This window comes from Canis lupus, chromosome 9 (genome assembly GCF_011100685.1).
Source record: "Canis lupus familiaris isolate Mischka breed German Shepherd chromosome 9, alternate assembly UU_Cfam_GSD_1.0, whole genome shotgun sequence".
Lineage (NCBI taxonomy): Eukaryota > Metazoa > Chordata > Mammalia > Carnivora > Canidae > Canis > Canis lupus.
In genome coordinates, this window is record NC_049230.1 from 458,965 (window position 1) to 478,603 (window position 19,639).

At 57.7% G+C, this 19,639-nt stretch overlaps 1 protein-coding gene across 1 annotated transcript in view; it reads right to left on the minus strand.

Moving 5' to 3' along the window:
- Positions 1-19,639, minus strand: part of TBCD (tubulin folding cofactor D) — a 139,895-nt gene that overhangs the window by 43,854 nt on the left and 76,402 nt on the right. The window contains exons 14-15 of the mRNA XM_038546182.1: positions 14,986-15,142; positions 5,051-5,108 (exon numbers count right to left, since the gene is read on the minus strand). Of these exons, the coding sequence (XP_038402110.1) occupies positions 5,051-5,108; positions 14,986-15,142 (215 nt within the window). The remainder of the gene's footprint in view (positions 1-5,050; positions 5,109-14,985; positions 15,143-19,639) is intronic.

The window sequence follows — 19,639 nt, forward strand, 5'->3', positions numbered from 1 at the left end:
ACCACGACCCGTTTAAGAAAGAACTGACAAACGGGTCACACCAAACGTTAAGACTCCTGCTCTGGGGATCCCTGGGTGGCTCAGCGGTTTAGCCTCTGCCTTTGGCCCAGGGCGTGATCCTGGAGACCCGGGATCGAGTCCCACGTCGGGCTCCCTGCATGGAGCCTGCTTCTCCCTCTGCCTGTGTCTCTGCCTGTCTCTCTGTGTGGGACTATCATGAATAAATAAAATCTAAAAAAAAAAAAAAAAAAAAAAAGACTCCTGCTCTGTGCAGCACCGTGTCCTGGGGACAGAAGCCACAGCCCGGGAGCAGGGCCCGCGGGCCACGCGCCAGCAAGGGCAGCACCTCGCTTCGGGAGCAGAACCACCCACAGTCAGCCCTGCACAGGCCAGCCAGTGAGGAAACAGGCCGAAGGCTCCAAGAGACGGTGCGCGGAAGTGAGGCACAGAACCATGGAGAGGTGCTCGCCACCAGAGGAAGGCAACAGGACGGCGCAGGAGGCGTCGCCGCACCCTGATAGGACCACGCAGCGACCCCACAGAGGCTGGCAGGGCCGCGGGGGACGGGATCCCCGACAGGCGGTGGGAAGGTGCAGCGGCGAGCCTCCACACGGGGCTACACGGGCACCCACCGTCCACCTGCCACGCCACTCCCGGCGTTAGGCCAAGAGAAAGAAATTATGTCCACGCAAAAGCCTGGACACGACTGTTCACGGCAACTTAAATTTTTTTTTTTTTAAGATTTTATTTATTTACTCACGAGAGACCCAGAGAGAGGCAGAGACACAGGCAGAGGGAGAAGCAGGCTCCACCCTGGGAGCCCGATGAGGGACTCGATCCTGGGACCTCGGGGTCACGCCCTGAGCTGCCACCCCAGCTAGAGCCCAGGTGGACCCACGGGGAACCGCCAGCCCGAAGGGTCACTTGTGGCAGGACTTCCTCCTTGCAACATGGAGCGGAAAGGCAGCCAGTAGGACCACAGGGCCTGAGGGGCCGCACACCGTTCAGCTAACTGGGCTTCAAGGAGATTCCGTGTAACTGCGATGAACCAGGCCCCCGGCCCCCCCCCCGGCCGCCGGCCCCCCAGCCCACCAGCCCCCCAGCCACTGGCTCCGCTCCAACAGAGCAGCAAGTACTGAACAGCTCCGTAAGGGTGAGCGGTTGCAGATTCGCTAATGTGCTGGTTACCCCGTAGGCCCCCTCCCGGCCTGCATGAGGACAGCAGCTCGAGGCCTGGTGGGGGCAGGGGGCCCCGGGTGGCTGGCAGTGCACAGGCCCAGGCCCTCCTGACCTCGGCCAGGAGCGCCCCTCACACCCCGGCACTGAGGGCATGAAACCTGAGCACAAATAAGCGCCGGAGGGGGCACAGCAAGCCTTGGTCTGAGCTCCACAGTAAGAGAACTCCACGTTGTCACCTCCTCGGTCCCAGGTGTCCAAGCGCGCTTCCAACACGTGCCTCTCTGACCCACAGCTTTCATTCAGAACCTGCTGGGTCGCCCGGCGTACCAGGATGACGCCCAACACAGAGAATCCCCTGCAAATTTTGAAGGATTATAGTCCTAACTTGAAAAACAAGAGGACTTCTGGGTTTTCTCACCTCTTTCTCGGGGTTTATAAAGGCAGCACTGCTTTAATTTTACCACTGCTTCCCATTAAAATGCTGGCTTTACAGTAAACAAAAAAAGAAAATGTAAAAGCTACTTTCTAACTCCAGATTTCACAAAAAATCATCATCGTGTTTGAAAGCATGAATATGTTCCTGGGTGACCATCAGGGCAGAGACGTGAAGGCCCCTCACGGAGTCACGGGACTCCTACTGACGCTCCAGAAACAGAACTGCATCAACACAGAGGAAACTAGCTCCGCTGGCAAACTTCCTCTGGAGAGAAAATTCTGAAGGGCCAGAGCCCAGGACCTCCTGTGTTACACTGTCTCAGGGTGCAGAGGGCAGGCAGGCACGTCCAGGGGCAGCGGACGCTCCGCCCGAGCTCCCGCACACGAGGCAGGGCCCGCGGCCAGGCACCTGTGCTGCCGGGGACACAGGACAGCGCACGGGGGAGCACCCGCGGCTGCACCTGACAACTCCCGACAGATAAGTCCCTTCACTAGAAAACACGCAGGCTAAGGGAAGTGAGTTAGGAACGTGCTTGCAAAGAAACAAAACAGGCCCAGATGGGTTCACCAGTGATTCCCAGCAAACATTTGAAGTAGAAACAAAGTAAGAGCCAGCTTTATTTTTAGAGACTTTATTCATTTAAGAGAGCAAGTAGGGCAGCCCAGGGGGCGCTCAGCGGTTCAGCGCTGCCTTCAGCCCGGGGCGTGATCCTGGGGTCCTGGGATAGAGTCCCACGTCAGGCTCCCTGCATGGAGCCTGCTTCTCCCTCTGCCTGTGTGTCTCTGCCCCTCTCTCTCTCTCTGTCTCTCATGAATAAATAAAATCTTAAAAAAAAAAAAAAGAGAGAGAGAGAGAGAGAGAGAGAGCAAGCAAGAGCAAAAGCAAGAGCCCAGGAGCAGAGGGAGAGGGAGAAGCCCGACGACACGGGCTCCATCCCGGGACCCCAGGGTCATGATCTGAGCCACCCAGAACAATCTTTTAAGACTTCTTCTACAAAATACAAGAGGTAGAAACACTCGCAATTACCTCCGTGGGGCCAGATTACCCTGATTCCAAAGCCACACAGAAAGGTCCCTTACAAACAGACTGAAAACTCCGGCAAACTATGTGCAGCAGCACGTGAAAGAGGACAGAACAAGTGGGATTTCTCCTGGGAATGCAAGGTTGGCTCAATACCTGCAAAACTGATGAGCAGGACACAACATATTGACAGAAAAAAAGCACAAAATCACACAAGCATCTCACAATCAAACATCCACTCAGGATGTAATCAAACAACACAAAACCCTTCACAACAAGCCAGCAGAACCTCTCGACCTGCTAGAGCCTATTTACAAAGGCTTTCCAGTTGATAGTGAAAGCCGGCACATCCCCGGACGGACGCCAAGGCGGCCCCCACGGCCCCCACGTCGGCTCAGCACGGTGCCTGCCCCCCTGCACCAGCACACTTAGGCAAGAAAAATAAATAAAAGGCATCGAGACTGGAAAGGAAACAGTAAACTCTTCTTCAACTTTTCTTTTCCTCACAGATGACAAGATCCTGCACGTGGAGCCGTAAGGAGCCCACACGCACCAGGAGTGAGGTGAGGGCCCTGCCGTGCCCCACTGACCACCCCGCCTCGGAGCCGCCAGCCCCACAGGAACCGCAAGGAAACACCCAGGAACTGGGTCCCCCAGGCCCGCAGGTGGTGCCAGGGGCCCTGGGAAGCATGGCCTTGAAAACAGAACCCCAGGCGTGGGAACGGAAGACACAGCCGCGGCCGAGTTCCCCTCTCAGGGACTGGGCATGTGGGTCCCTCGCCTGGGTGGCCCCACCCCTGCCCCCACCTGCGCCAGGTACTTCCCTGGCTCCCAGCCACTCCAGCCTGCACCGTCCCAGCTTGAGTGTGACACGAACAATCCCCAAAGGTCTCCCCAGAGCAAGCGGGAGCAAGCCCAGCACGACACGGATCCTCCAAATCCCACATTCCCAGCAGACCCTCACCTGCCGAAGGCCGTCTGAGCGCACCTAAGTGTCCCGGCATCGAGTGGTAGCTGTCACCTCTGACCCAGCCTGACCCAAGGGGAGCTGCTGGCCTGCGCCCTCTCTCACCAGTCAGTCTCCTCCGCTGCCACACAGGGTGCTTGCTCTCAGTCCTTCTAGCAGACACCCCCTGCTCCTCCTCTGTCTCACCAACTCCCACGGGCTCCAGCTGGACCAGGCCGAGGGGCACAGATGCCTCGTCCGCCCTCCCTCCAGCACCTGAAGTGTGGCTGCTGCCCGTGGGGGACCTAGAATCAGCTTCAGCCCCCAAGTGTGTGGGCAGAGCCGTCTGGAGCAAGGCCCTCCTAGGCTCACCATCCTGTCCCACCTCTGGGCCGGGAAGACCTGGCTCCCCGTGGTACGGCGGGGGCCCCCAGGGCAAGGCAGGCAGCTCTCCCCACACCCCAGCTCAGGGCCGCCAATCCACCCAGAGGACACACTCAGGTCCCCTACGACACAGGGCTCACAGAATCCCTCCCAGGCCCCCGCGCCTCTCGGGCCAGACCCTCCTCCTGCAAAGACCAGAGCTCAGCCAGGACCAGGGCCCTCCTGGCTTCATCCCCTGGTCTCCCCCATCGTCCTCAGAGCACAGCCTTTCTGCCCATGTCCATCCCGCGCTTCCTGACACAGAGGCCCCTCCGCCACCAGGCTCGGCAGCTGAAGGCACGCCTGGTCCCTCAGCACCCACAGCAGCCCACGTGTGAGTCTGACCTACGCAACTGACCAAGAGCAACACAGCCCTGTGTGCGGCCGGGACACGGCCTGGCAGCCGTCGTGTCTGCCAGCATCTGCAGGAACCCCCGAAGCAGAGCTCGGGGCCACATCCCAGCTCCAGGGAGGAGCAGCGGGATGTCGTGTAGACTCCCGGTCAGTGCCCCTCGAAGCAACGGTGCAGCCTCCTGAAAGCTCTTCGCACACAGAATCTGCCCCGAGCATGACCAGGCCCAGGGGAGACACTGGCGTTTGAACGCAGAAAGGCCCGCTGGGGCCGCCAGGCACGTCGGTGAGGCCCCAGGCCCAGCACGCCCGCGTGGGGCTGAGCGGACCTCTGCTTGGCAACACGCCTCCTGAAGCTCTGAGGCACCTGCCCCACTGTCACGTTCGGGTCACACAGCTGGAACCCACGGTCTTCTCCTTGAGCCTGGTCGTCAGGCACTGTCTCGTCACCCACGAAGCTCAGATGGCGGCACTTCTCAGCCGGCGGTGCCGCATGTAATCCCGACCCGCCTCACAGGTTAAAGGGCAGCCCCTTCTCCCGGAAACTGGGAGGAGGCGTGCACTGGCGCTGCGCCCGTGGCTGCCCGGGCACCGCACCCGGCAGCGAGCAGGAGTGCGCGGCCTGCTGAGCAGAGAAGGGCACGGTCCGGACCCGCCCACACCGTCAAGCAAAGGAACAAAACAGGAAAACTCACAGAGGCTGCTCTCCTGCAGTTTATGTTTCGGTCAAACACCGTGGCAATCACCAGGGCGCTGTGAAAAAGAGAGGAAAATAGTTAAAAGGAAGTCTGTAAAAGGACACAGACCCTGCCACATGACTGGGGAGCCAGTGTCTGCTCAGCGTCCCTGCACGGCGAGCTCCCAGCACTCCGGGGCCTGCCCCCCAGTCACCTGAGTGCCAGCAAGGTCACAGGGAGGACACCCGCCATACACAGGGGCCTCAGAGAGAACGTGCTCAGCCTGGGGGGGGTGGGCAACAGGCAGGGCTGGCATGGACATGGACACAGACCTCGGCACCCAGACCCCAAGATGCACGGTGACACGGGGCGTGCGCGGGCAGCCGGGGACACCTAGGCCCTCCCCCTTCTCGGAAACCCAACCAAGTGCAAAACACAGCTATCGGGGGGACGCCAAGTCCTCCAGATGCCATGCCCACCCCACCAACCACAACCACCTCGGCGAAAAGGAAGCCTCTCCAAGCTCATAACATTCATCAGACTTCGCTTAAACCCCTCTTCGTGAGATCATCGCGCTTAATTATCACTGATGAAGCAGAAAGCACTCATTTGACTCTGTGTGGCTTTATTAACAGAAAACAAAGGATTTGGGCAGAGGAGAGACGGCGCTGTTTCTAAGGATGACTCGAGAACCTGCAGCTCCCATCGGCCCAGAGAAAATGCCCTTAGAAAGGGGTATTTCGGACACACGGAGGCCACCTCCCAGCGACACGGCCCGTCAGCTGGGGCCTGACGCGACCCACTCCTATTTCTACATCTCCTCTTCCTCCTCCAAATATGTGGGTCGTCCCATCGGCACATCCACAGTTCCCGCTCGCCAGGCTGGACAGCAACCCGTGGGCCCGACAATCCCTCCAGCTGCCCCACGTCCGTCGGTGTCCCCCGCGCAGCTGTCGGGGTGCTGGGCCCTGCACCGTGCACCTGCCCCCCCGGCCAGCAGCAAGCAGTGCAGGAGGCAGGTGCCGCCGGGGGGGGCTGCCCCTCGTCACAGGGGCCCGAGGGACAGCCGCAGGCCCGGGCAGCCTCCAGAAGCCGGCGGGGGCCACGTTCTCCCGGAGCCTCCGGGGGACCCGCCCGGCCCACTCCCCGGTCCTAGCCCACCGAGGCCCGCATCCGACGAGCGCCCCTCCACCCTGTACCGAGAAACGCCCCCGCTAGGACGGCCCAGTGGGCAGCACCAATCACGGGGACCGGGTGAAGCTACCCACAGTCTGCCACACGGAAGGAGCGCGTCGGGTGTGTCTCAGAATCGGCAACACCAGGGCCCGGAACCAGTCTGGTGGTGGCCAGGGGTCGGGGCGGCTGACGACCAAGGGTAGGATGGGGGACTCGGGAAGACGCAGCCACGGTTTGGGACTCTACCTGTCTCAGCCAACTCGGAGTCTGCCAAACCCCGAACGGTACATGGCGGGAGGGAACCTGAGTGCCGCCACGGAAACGAGCCACTAGAAGGGGGGACCCCGACGGCCACGGGAACACGCCTGCCTTACACAGCAGCACGCAGAGGGCCAGCCCGGGGCCCTGGACGGGGCAGTGCTCCTCCCAGGCTGGGGTCTAGCAGCTCGCGGCCCCGCACACGGCGGAGGACTCGCGCGAGGAGCCCAAGAGCCGGGGGGCAGCCAGGTGGGCGGGGGGGGGGGGGGGGGGGGCAGCCGGCATCGCAGCGTCCACACGGACACGGGCACTTCGGCCAGAGGCGCCTGGGCTGGTGCCTCTGTACTGGATGGACTGAGAGCAGGGTCCAGGGCTCTGATCTCAGCACAAACCCCAGAAGCAGCTGACCTCAGGGCTGGGGCAAAGGAACAAAATACCAGTCTGGAGAATCTCGTCACCCTAGAAAACGGAAAAATATTCAAAGAAATAAAATTCTGAGTCCCGCTGAAAGGACACAGCAGCCAACATGAAACCACTGCCACGGCCAAAGGCAGAGCCATCTGAGCGGCACAACCAGCAAGCGTCAGACGACAGGCCCGAGGATAAATGATCCTGCCTGCGTCCAGACATCAGCAGACGATGCACGGGTAGAAAGGGGACAGGGAACCCCCTTTCCTTACAGGAGGAGAGCTGAGAGAGCCACTGCTGGCCACCGCGCGCCTCCGCAGGCAAGACCCACAGACGGGCAGACAGGTGCCCTCGGCGGCGGCCAGAGCGGGGACAGACGGGGACACACAGCAGCACAGAGGGAGGCCAGGGACCGAAGGCAGCCTCCCCGACGCGGGGTCTGGGGTCTGGGGTGGGCCCTGTGACCCTTTCCCGCGGCGGGCGGCTGGGGAAGGGCCCACGGGAGCCTCTCCTACTCTTCTAAAAACTCTAAGTCTCAAGTTGCTTCAGAATTAAAATTGTGAAAAGTAACTACACCTCCGAAGATTTCAGTGTCTGGGGTCCTTTCACGGGTGAAGCTAAAAATAAATTCGCCAAAACTCTTACCAGAGCTTATTCCCTTTCTCCTCTATACTCCTGACCACAAACTACACCCGAAATGAGATTTAAATAATACTGAGCTTAAAAGTGAAGAAAAGTCACCTCCTCCTTCACCTACTGGCTTCTGTTAATATTAGAAATATAAAAGTGATGGCCATGTGTTCATGTCATGTCTCAGTAACTAAAAATTACACAACTAACATTCTTTGGTTTAAGATTTTTTTTTTAAATCTTTATTTTTTTTTAATTTTTATTTATTTATGATAGTCACACAGAGAGAGAGAGAGAGGCAGAGACACAGGCAGAGGGAGAAGCAGGCTCCATGCACCGGGAGCCCGACGTGGGATTTGATCCCGGGTCTCCAGGATCGCGCCCTGGGCCAAAGGCAGGCGCCAAACCGCTGCGCCACCCAGGGATCCCTGGTTTAAGATTTTATTTATTCATGAGAGACACAGAGGGAGAGAGAGAGGCAGAGACACAGGCAGAGCGAGAATTAGGCTCCGTGCAGGGAGCCCGACGCGGGACTCGATCTCGGGACCCCGGATCACACCCTGGGCCAAAGGCGGCGCCCAGCCGCTGAGCCCCCCGGGCCACCCTACATGACCGCCACACGTGCGGTATGCATCCTCAACATATTCTCAGAATTAACAGAAATTTCGCCACCACGTGTATGTTCAACAAGAGCTGCTTGTCGTAATCCGTAAGATTGTAAGCATTCTAGGAAAAGATATTGACCAAGAATTTCCGCTTTAAAAAATCTGACCCAATAAAAATGCAGACTTCCAACTGCACCAGCTCTGGGTCCAGCCGACACTACCAAAAGTCTGTATTTTATATTGAGTTCTTGAAATTTCCTGTCAATCTATTTGTCCTAAATCGTAACTTTTAAGTTCTGGAAGACTGAGCAGAGAAACGGACAAATGTAGAGAAATTGCAGGAAACCGCCCGGGAGCTGCCCAGGACACCCTGGGAGGGGCTACACGTCATGGGTCCATCTCACCCACTCGGGCTGCCACCAGGTGCGGGCGTGCTGGCCGTGGCGGGCTGAGTCCACTTCCAGCCAGGCACCCTGGTGTGGCCGAGGCCACTAAGACACCTCGCGGGTTTCTCTTCGTGGCCGCCCAGTGTGGCCGCCAAGTGGTGAGCGTCCTCCCGAGGCCAGCCCGGTGGAGAACCTGCTCTACGGGGCCGGCGGGGAAGGGCCCACGCGAGGACGGCTTAGCTTCGAGTCTTTGAGCTCCTGCTGCGACCAAGCCCAAGTACTCACAGTGAGCGAAGGTGCTTCTAGTTTTGCCACATGTGTCAGCTGCTTCCTTTCCTCCCAGCCACCCCCTAAAAGCACAGCGGGCAGCCACTCGGGGGGTGGGGGTCCCACACAGTTACCGAGGGCCCCTTGCCTCACAGGAGCCCAGAAGGTTCTATCTCTAAGTAACCCCAGGCAGAACTGTGTGTGGCACATGGTGCCCAGCTTGAGGCATGAGGTCCCCCGTGTCCAGGAGGGAGGAAGGAAGGATGGATGAAAGGAAGGGAGAGAGGGGGGAGGGAGGGAGGGGGGGAGAGAGGGGGCCTCCCCCAAGCCGGCCTCCGCGGGGCTGTGTTGGCTGCAGCCCGGGACCCTGACCGCAGGGCCTTGCGCACGGCCTCGGCCCCAGGCCTTCTGCACTCACAGGTAAATGGCTGAAAATACTGTTTCATCAATATTTTACCAAACTTAACAAAGTAGGACACGCACAGCTTGCCACGTGTGTCAGCTGCTTCCTTTCCTCTTGAAAACACAGCGTTTAGCCAAGCACAGACTCCGGGGTGAGTTCAAGAAGTCAACTGTGCGGGTACCTGTGTACGTAACCAGTTCCTAAATCTGTTCAGATTGAATTTCTAAACTGCTCTAATTTCACATTTTCAGAATGAAACTGGCTTATCTGAAATATTAGTGTGTTTCAAGCAAACACAGGTCTGATAACAGCGGCCCAACATAGTGATGGAAGCTCCCGCAGGCCCGAGGCCCCTTCTCCCGAGCGGGACGCGGCCGAGCGCCTGAGTCACCAGACCTCCATCCACGCGGAGAGGGGAGAAGGTGGCCCCAGGCCAGCCGCACACGCTGCCCGCGGGCCCCGGTCAGGCTGGAACGCGTCTCTGGTGTCTTCACCTGTTTGCTTTCGCTGCAGGAGCTTATGCGATACTTCACCAGGATTTCCCAACACGGAGAAATGGTCCGTGTCAAACAGAAAGGGACTTTCTTTCTCGTCCGCACCAGGGGGAAGCTGCACGCCTCTACCTGCCCTGAGCCCCAGGCACCTGGTTTCCAGCAGGCACAGCAAGGAGCAGATCTCATCCCAAACTCAATTCTGTTCGCCTGTAGAAGGTTTAGCTCACCCACTCACCCACTCACCCACACACACACACACACACACACACACACACACAAATGGGCAAAATACACTGGTTTTACCCTAAGTAGCATTCACCCCACCGTGAAGTAAAGGAACTTCTTAGAGAAGCAGCAGGCGATCGTCTGCTATCCATCCACGCAGTTTTAAAGGGCAAACCACATCGCCGTTTTTGAGTGAAACACAGGACCTGCCCGTGACTCAGTCTTTGTCCCCCGCGTCCTAAGAAGCGAAGCTCCCCCCATTTAACACGGTGGCAAAACACCCGAGACTCCTCAGGCGCCTTCATGTCCCAGCAGAGCCGGAGCGGAGGCCGAGTGAGGTTACCAGACGGGGACAGGGGAGCGACAGGGGTGCGCTCTGGTCACCAACCACCATTTAACTACTTCTTGAAGAACAAAAGGGTTATCTTCCCTCTGGAAGTCTGCCATTAAGAAACGCTGAGTGAGAACAAGACGTAGCTTTGAGCAATGCTTGCCATTTCCTGATTTTTCAGGACAATCTTGCCCTCGAGGAAGAGATCTGGGACTCTCCATCCCCAGGCCCAGCCCACGCTGCAAGCTGCCGGCTGGGCTGGCTCCACAGGCTGAGTGGGCGCTGCCCAGCGCGGGAGGGCCCTGCGGCGCTGATGTCAACAGGGGCTTGGCTTACAAAAGAGTTTCAGGTGAGGAAATCACCGCAAGGTGACAACAACACGCAGGCTGGCAACAGCCGGCTCCTTTTTCTTTTTCTTCTTGCAAATTAGCTTTTGATTACTGGTGAGAAGGTATCCCATGGCCGGCGCACGACCATCCGGGGCCACTTTAACCTTGTGTTTCAGTGTTCTTAAATTACAAGCGGCTTTCCAGGTAGGCCTGTTTACTTTTCCACAAAATAATTATTTGGCCTCTTAATCAGTGTGTAATGCTTAATAGGAGTTTTTAAAGCTAACCAATTTCAAAGCACGATTGAATCTAGCTAGACCCCTGGTTTCTGGCATTTGTGAGACAGGGAGGGTGAGTGCACGCCCACCAGGAGGCTCAGCTCCTCCGCCCTCCCCAGGGTCCCTCTCCCGAGCACCTGCCAGGCCCCCCTCCTGTGACCACCACCCTGTTCCCCTCACCGGGCGTCTCTACTTCACGCCACAATGACATTCTCCTCTCATCCACTTCTGCAGGATCCACTGGAGAGTTTGTGAAAGTACAATTAAAGATAGCACGGTTTTATCGTGAGCCAGGATTAATGGGTTTAAAAGCCGACAATTAAAATGTGGTCACTTATTACACACCGAGGGAGGCAGGTCTCGAAGCACACACCCCAACCGATACTCCTGGGGCAGGGAGGCGCGCACCCGCAGCGTCCGCCAGGCTCCCCGGCATCATGACTCACCTCCCAGCCCGCCCACCCGCCCCCGGATGCCCGCAGCCCAGATGGACGGGAAGAGCTGGAGCACAGGTTCCCTCAGAACCTGCCAAACTGGCCCGAAACCTGCTGGGCACGGCTCCCAAGGGCACTGGGTGATCCCACCCTGGGACAGGCGCTGGACAGGGGACAAGAGGGGCCTTTCCACACAGACTCCCAGGTAACTCAGGAGAAATCCGGAGTCTCCAGACCCCCCTGCTAGTTACTGGCCCCCGCGTGTGCGATCCCAGGGACGAGAACCCACCCTCCCCGAGATGGAAGGGAGCCAGGGAGCCAGGGAGCTGGGGAGTTTCTGCGGACACTGGACTCTGTCCGTCACTGCCGTCTGGTCCCTCGTGCTCGGTCACTTGCTCACAACCAGTCCCAGCTCAGGAAGGCCAGGGTTCCAATACCCCCTTGATGCCCTCCCAACACGTCCCAGACACACGGTGGGGCCTGCAAGACCCCCCAGGACCCCCACAGAACGGGCTCGGCTGTACCTCCTCTGCAACAACCGCTGCAAAGACAAGTTCGGTCCACCGCCGGCAGTCGGGTCCAGGCAGACTGCGCGGTGCGCCCGCTGGTCCCTTCCAAGCCCTCCCACCAAGTGCCACCGACCAGGAGGGGAGTCGAGAGACTGGGACCCTCTCAGGTGCAGAGCCAGCTCACCGGGCCCCAAGCCGCTCTTTCCTTTCCTGAGTAACAGATGGTGACCCTGGCGTCAGATGTGCCAGTGCCCCTCAGCCCCCAAAGCTCGGCTCCCCTTCGTGTGGGACGCACACGCTGCAGAGAAGAGCTCACGACGGCTGCGTAGGCCGCCAGCAGGCCGGTCCAAGTGTCCAGGGGCCTGCGACCTGCCCAGGCCTGGGACCCACAGACTCAGCTGACCCCCGACCTCCACACCCACGCCACGCGGAGGCCAGGCTTAACGTTCATCAACATCTTTCTGTTCACTGATACTTCGCTTTATAAAACCAGGGACCAGTGAGCAACAATAAGCTCTGAAGTCGCAGAAAGCAGACCTGCCTGTGGCTAAACGAGCCCCCCTTCCCAGAGCCAGAGGCCTGGGCCCGCACACATCAGCGGGAGCGTCAGGGTTAGGGCCCCGTGGTGCTGGAAGCAGCTTTCCCCAGGAACAGAACAGTGTGCGTGACGGTCCCTGCCCTTCTGTGTGGCTCTGGACACGCAGGCTCCTGCCCTCCAGGGGAGCACACCCCCACTCCGGTCCCTCTTCCTTGGCGACCATTCAACCCTGGGCCCTGCTTCTCCCATCTGGAGAAAGGAGAGACACGGATTCCTATGAAGCTTACAGCTCTCAGATGCATTAAACTGCAAAACGAATGTGTCAGGACCGTCGCTCCGAGGCGGGAGCGACCCTGTAAGGAGCCGGAGCCCAGAAGCGGTCGGTGCGCGTGGGCTGCAGGCAGCCGGGACCTCCCAGCAGAGGCAGGCCATGCCGGCTGCCGAGCAGGGCCTGGGTGTCTGCCTGCGGCACGGGCCTGACCCGGCGCCCACCTGCCGCACACTTGGGCAAGCGTCCTGAGCACCGTCCCTTGCTCGTCCTCAAGGGAACGGGGAGAGCCACAGCCCCTACGGACAGCTCACGGCGCGAGACACACCAACCCAACGAGTCTGACTGTCCTGGGACTGATGTCAACAGTAAGTACGTCTTCTGCTTTTATTCTCTAGTTACAGAAGCAACTTCCAAAAAGTTGAGGGGCAGGACAGAAAAGCAGCCGGCAGTGCCCCCCCTCAAGCCGGCTGACGGTGCAGCGGGGACAAGACACGGCAGGACCAGGGACCTGGGGGAGGGCGCTCAGGAGCCTTGGCTCCGGGCAAGGGAGGCTGCAGCCCTCCTCCGCCCCCTGGGCCTGCGTGGCTGAGGGCCACCCTGCACAGCACTGTGCCTCGGCAGACCACGGCCCTCCTGCTCCGCCCTCACCTCCTCAGGTGGGGCGGCTGGGAGGAGCCAGGCCTCTTTACGACTTCCTCCGAAGCACTCTATCTCCTTCCACGGGGATCAGAATCCTCAGACTCCTCTGGAGGCTTTGCTTTGATGTGGGAGTCAAGATGGAGCGATACAGGCCCTGGCCACACGTCACAGGCCGTAACCAGGCCCGAGGCCCCTCTCCCGGCCCTCAAATCCTGGGGATGTGGAGCACCTGGGACAACAGAGCGATGCTCCAGGCCCCAAGCCCTGCGCCCACAGGGAGGGGCACAGCAGCCAACACCCTGGCTGTGCTGGGCCAGGAACTCCTGCAGGTGTCAGGGAACACCGGAGGCAGAGGGCCCGGCTTCCAGGCGTGACACAGGCAGGGTCTCAGGCAGACCACAGGGCGGCATGTCCTCAGAGCTGTGGGAGGCAGCTGCCACGGCCTGAACACCATTCTGAAATCCGCTCCCTAGTAAAAGTTGTCAGGTAAGTATGACTAACCAGACAGCGTGCTCAGGGCCCCGCCCCTGGTGACTTAAACCACAAGAAGTAGAGACCCGACATTCTTCAAATCAAGGAAACTTACTTTAGTCCAAAGACAGAGCAACAAATCACAGGACTAAAATTAACTTAAAAATCCAGTCTAGGGGATCCCTGGGTGGCGCAGCGGTTTGGCGCCTGCCTTTGGCCCAGGGCGCGATCCTGGAGTCCCGGGATCGAGTCCCGCATCGGGCTCCTGGTGCATGGAGCCTGCTTCTCCCTCTGCCTCTCTCTCTCTCTCTCTGTGTCTATCATAAATAAATAAAAAAATAAATCTTTAAAAAAAAAAAAATCCAGTCTACTGGTAACATGTTTCTCTTGCACTTTTCTCAAGCAAAAAACTATCAGACCCTAAAAGTGGGGCATGACGTCACAGGAGTGCAGGCACCTTCGGGAGGTTCAGCTGGATACACACAGCAGACGCCCAAGGGCCAGGGGCCTGGACGTGCGGTAGGAGCCCGGCGGGCTGCAGTCCACACAGGGTCCTGGTGGGGTCGCGAGCCTGCCAGTTTCAGTTCTTGGACCAGAAAACCAGAGATATTCTATTGTTCCTGCCTCACAAACCTGTTCCCCAGAGTGTGGACTTTGGTTTCAAGGGCTCTGATGATGAAGCACGGTAAGAAACGTGGCCTTGAGTAAATTCCGGGGGCAAGCCCATAACAATTAGAACATTAAGGCTGGACAAAACGCAGCCCCCTCAAGAAAAGCAGCTTCGTTCTCCTGCACCCCCGAGCCGTCCCCAGGAGCTCCTTCCACGGTGGAGGCCGTGACTGTGAAGCCCCAGGTTCTCTCTCAGCACAATACACACGCACACTCAGAAGCACACCTCACCTGAGTCACAAGCTCCCCGCCTGTGCACCCTCCACACCACCCCAAATGCCGACCTTCACCTGCGGATCTGCAAGCCACAGGCCAGCCAGAGCCTCCAGAACATTCCTCCTAGACACTCTGGCTTGAGTGCTCGCTTCGGCAGCACATATACTAAAATTGGAACGATACAGAGAAGACACTCTGGCTTGAACTGCTTACCCACAAAAGAAGAACTCCATTCTTGAGCTGCTTCATTTCTAGAGCTCACCCTTAAAATTATATTATTAGCACATTAATACCTCCTACTTATGGGAAAGGCACCACACCAACTGCTGCCCATGCACACTGTCGTCAGGAGGACGTGACCTCAGGGACAACCGCAGGGACACACCCGATCCCGCCAAGACTCTGGTGGACTTTACCTGGAAATGGCGGCCACGAAGGGCTGCAGCTCCCGGGGCTCGTAGGCACGTGCAAAGGCCCAGCACACATAGCAGGCGGCGTCTCTAACATTGGTGCCCACGCTGCAGGAGCCCCGCTTCTCCTCATAGGTCAGCGCCTTCAGGATCACGGGAACAACTGGGCACAAGAGACAAAGACTGTGAGTTCGGGGCAGCAGCATGCCTGCTGCCTCCCTGGCGCCAGAGGCAGGTGCAGTCCACCCCAAAGCCACCCGGTCAGAAAGCAAGCACCTGGAAGGAAAAGAGGAGTCGGCCGGCTTGAATCAGGTAGAGACTTTTTTAAGAAGCTGCCCCCAAATCACACAAACAAGTGAAAATGGGTTCAGAATGGCCTGGAGATGCCTGGGTTCTGCTGGCCACGGGGACCGCAGAAGGGAGCCCACTTCTCCTTCTGGCCAGAAGCCAGCCGCCGGTGAGCAACCTTGAGGAGGACCCCGAGGTGCAGGGGCCTTCCAGCGCTCAGTTTCAGAATCAAGGACCCGGATGATGAAGCAAATCAAGCCCAAGGCTACTTCTATGTTAACTTTAGGAATAACCAAGATAATTACCTAAAATATCTGTAATATATGAATTTAGGTCCATTAACAGATTATCCTCCTGGTTCCATTTGCAAATGTAATTTAATACTGGACATGTGATTTCTGATGTAAAGATATTACAGAATTTTAAGATCCATGGTAAGGATACTGGAACGTTTCAAGGAGCTAAAATGTTAGCGTATTTATTTGCCGTTTGTTAGATTCATGTATTTCAAGTACTTGGGAAGAGTTTGCTTATTAAGACATGTACACTACTTCAAAGATACATAAAATATGTTACATTTATGCGTAGCACTTAAAAATATGAGAATTTAATGTTATAAGGTTTAAGATAATAGGCTTTATTTTATTTTTTTAATTTTATTTATTTATTCATGAGAGACACAGAGGCAGAGCCACAGGCAGAGGGAGAAGCAGGCTCCCTGCAGGGAGGTTGATGCTGGACTTGATCCCAGGACCCTGGGTCACGCCCTGGGCTGGAGGCAGAGGCTCTACCGCTGAGCCCTAAATAGGATTTTCTGAAAGACCCTGCTGTAAATCCCAATTTACTGATCCAAAATCAACAAGGATGCTGCCGTAAAGCCCACTGACAGCTCACCCCGTGTTTAAAAAGCATTACGAGTAGAAACCAGAGAGTATCTGCTCTCCGAGGTGAGTGAGCTCGCATCCCTGCTCCGAGGCCCCGGTGGCGCTTGTCATAACTACGTCCAGTGCAGGTCTGACCCCAGCCCATGCCCTGAGGGGTCATCAGCTGCGGGAGGCCCTGACGACCACATCACTGTCTGCACACGGCCAGAGCCTCCTGTTCCGGCGGCCTCACACCTCAGGCCACACGCCGTTGACACAGAAGCCTCCGGTGCCGGGGCAGGTGCTCGCTGCAGACGACCATCACACATCGTCCCCGTCAACCAGCGTGGGACACGATCACTGACAGCACAGGATGGAAGCTAAAAGGCAGCGCCCTGTGTGATCCAAAAGGCAGGACAGAAGGGACCAGCCTCAGCCCCTCGCACACGTGTGTGCCCGGGCCTGCCCAGGACCCCGGCGCTGTCAAGAGCACCTCGTGGTGCACCTCACGCCGTCCTGTTTGACAAGACCAGAGAGGTTACGTGTACACAATGCTCCAGGTAGGAGTTTAAGAAAAATGAAGCAGAAAAAAAAAAAAAAAAAAAAAAAAGAAGCAGAAAAAAAAAAAAGAAAAAGAAAAAAGAAAAAGAAAAATGAAGCAGCAATTATCTGAACATGCAACTATCATCCCAGAAATTATCTTCCAGAAAAATGTACCTAGAAATAGCCTTGGGCAAAAAAAATCAAAAGAAACAACAGTAGGACTAGGACTATCAGACATATTTCATCTCTGTTTTTCTGTATCTAAGGATGTTTGAATCTTTTTTTTTTTTTTTTTTTTTAAGATTTTTATTTAGGGCAGCCCTGGTGGCTCAGCGGTTTAGCGCCGCCTTCAGTCCAGTCCGGGATCGAGTCCCATGTCGGGCTCCCTGCAGGGAGCTGCTTCCCCATCTGCCTGTGTCTGTCTTTCTCTTTCTCTCTGTGTTTCTCAAAAAAATAAAAATAAAAAATAAAGATTTTATTTATTCATGAGAGACACAGAGAGAAAGAGAAGGAGAGACACAGGCAGAGGGAGAAGCAGGCTCCATGCAGGGAGCCCGACGTGGGACTCGATCCCAGGACCCAGGATCACGCCCTGGGCTGAAGACGGCGCTAAACCGCTGAGCCACTGGGGCTGCCCGGGATGTCTGATTCTATATAAATAACAAGAAATAGATTTGATTCTGTGCACTTTGTATATAGACTGGTGATCATTTTTAATTCAATTATAAAATATTAACATAAGTTTACTTAAAATTATGTAAGTATACTCCAAAATAAATTATTAATAAGTAAAAAGCTCAAAGACACGGTGTTGGGATCCCTGGGTGGTGCAGCGGTTTAGCGCCGCCTTCAGCCCAGGGCGTGATCCTGGAGACCTGGGATCGAGTCCCACGTCGGGCTCCCTGCATGGAGCCTGCTCCTCCCTCTGCCTGTGTCTCTGCCTCTCTCTCTCTCTCTCTCTCTCTCTGTCTCTCATGAATAAATAAATAAAATCTTAAAAAAAAAAAAAAAAAAAAAGACACGGCATTACCACTTATGTCTATCTCAGCCAGGAGAGAGGATGGGACCAGCCCGGGGCACCTGCACCCACCGCCCCAGGAGCACAGGCCACCAGGGACCCCAAACCTGAGGCCCACTTTCTTGCCAAGTTCTCATTTCCTCAGCTGAGCGACAGCAGGACAGCCCATATGAGATGTGCCCCTCAAATTCCTCAACCACCGAAACTGGGCCTGTCCCCCCGTGTCCCACTACAGCCAGAGCCCCACACGCGTTTTCTGGAGCCCGGGTGAGGGCCCGGCGGCCATCCCAAGGAGCCCTCCTCGCCTCCCTGTGGAGCTGAGGCCAGCCGCCCAGCAGCCCCGCCGAGCTGCGTTCTTACCCAGCCCCTCCCTTAAGGCTGCACCACCACCCCTCTCAGGCGACGCACTTGGCAGAGCTGCCTGCCCACGTGGCTCCTGGGCTCCCTCCAGAGAGGCCCCAGCACCCCAAGCCTGTGTCTCTAGGCCGCCGCGAGCGCTGCCTCTCCTTCCTGCAAAGGCCCTGGAGCCTTCTCCATGCCAGGCAGTCTGCAGAACAGACTCTGCTTCCACCAGTCAGGACATCAGGAACTAAGCTCAGTTTTCTGAAGGAACCGCCGTCGGTCCTCGGGAAGCCTGACGAGGGTCACCATTACGACCCACGGAGCATGCACAAGTGCCAAAGCCAACGCGAGGCACCACCGAGGCTGCTGCAAAGCAGCTACAGCCAATTAGTGAGTTTTAAATCACGATCTCAACTTGAACTAGACCAACTCTTAAGGCTTAAAACTGGTGTTCAGCAGTTCTACCTGGAGGAAGGCCGGGTCACTTGAGCTGCTGCTAGTGCCCTGCATCGCTCACAGGCACTGTCCACGCTAACAGGACAGCCCAGTCGGCCCGACGGACGTCAAAACTAATAGGCTGTGGCACCTTTAGGAGGAAAGCAGCATATAAACGCGGTTCCGCTGCCACGCCAGGTCCCTGAGACCGTCACTGCAACTCAGCCACCCGGACAGCTCTGGGTAAGACCGTTCAGCGATTCTATAGCCCGAGGGGCATCTGGATGCTAAGCGCTGAGTCCCAATTTACCGGTCCACTGGACAAAATCAATTTCAGGGCAGATGAGTAAGAGTGACAGTGGCCAGTGCTGTGTATGTGGATACACGGAGGCGCCACAGCCTCTGCCACGCTCAAGACTGCTTGGTGCCACCTGCCAGCAGCCTGCCTCCACACAGACACGGCCCCCCCCACCCCAGTCCCGCTCGGCCTGGAGGCCGGTCCCGCCACACCCTGGGGCCTCACGCCACGTCAGGGAGCCCAGCGGTCTGTCTCCCAAAGCATCACTTTGCGGGCCCGTGAGGTCAGCCGGTCGTGCTGGTCTGCGCTCCACTCGCCATCTCCACCAGAACCTGCACACAGACCTCATCACGCTCTGACCAACGGCGTTGGGCAGATCACCAGCCTGGGCAGCAGGTCCAACGTTGGCCCACCCGGCCCACTCTGCCTCCAGGAGCGGCAAGACTCAGCCCCACACGGCAGGGGTGACAGCAGTGGGCCACGGGCTGCGGTGGCCTCCCCCACACAGGGCTCCCTGGCTATCCCCAGCGCCCGCACGTGCCCGCGTGCCGGGTCTGACGACGTCCTCCCCAGAAACGGGTCAGAGGAGCAGAGGCCCATGCTGCCCGGGCTCCGAGGGGCCTCCCGCCAGCCATGCCACCCACATGGCCACACGGCCCCACTCCGCCCAAGTCCCACAGCACAGATGCCCCTGAAGTCCTGCTCTGTCCTACTCAGGAGCCTGAAGGCCCCACCCGGACGCTGACCACAGGCATCCGCGGTGCAGGTGAAGGGGCAGCCGGCAACTGGCAAGGGCCTCACTGGACAGGGTCCATGCAGAGGGCAGCGGGGACGCGCCCCCCACGGTCGCCAGAAGGGAACCTGATCTGCAGA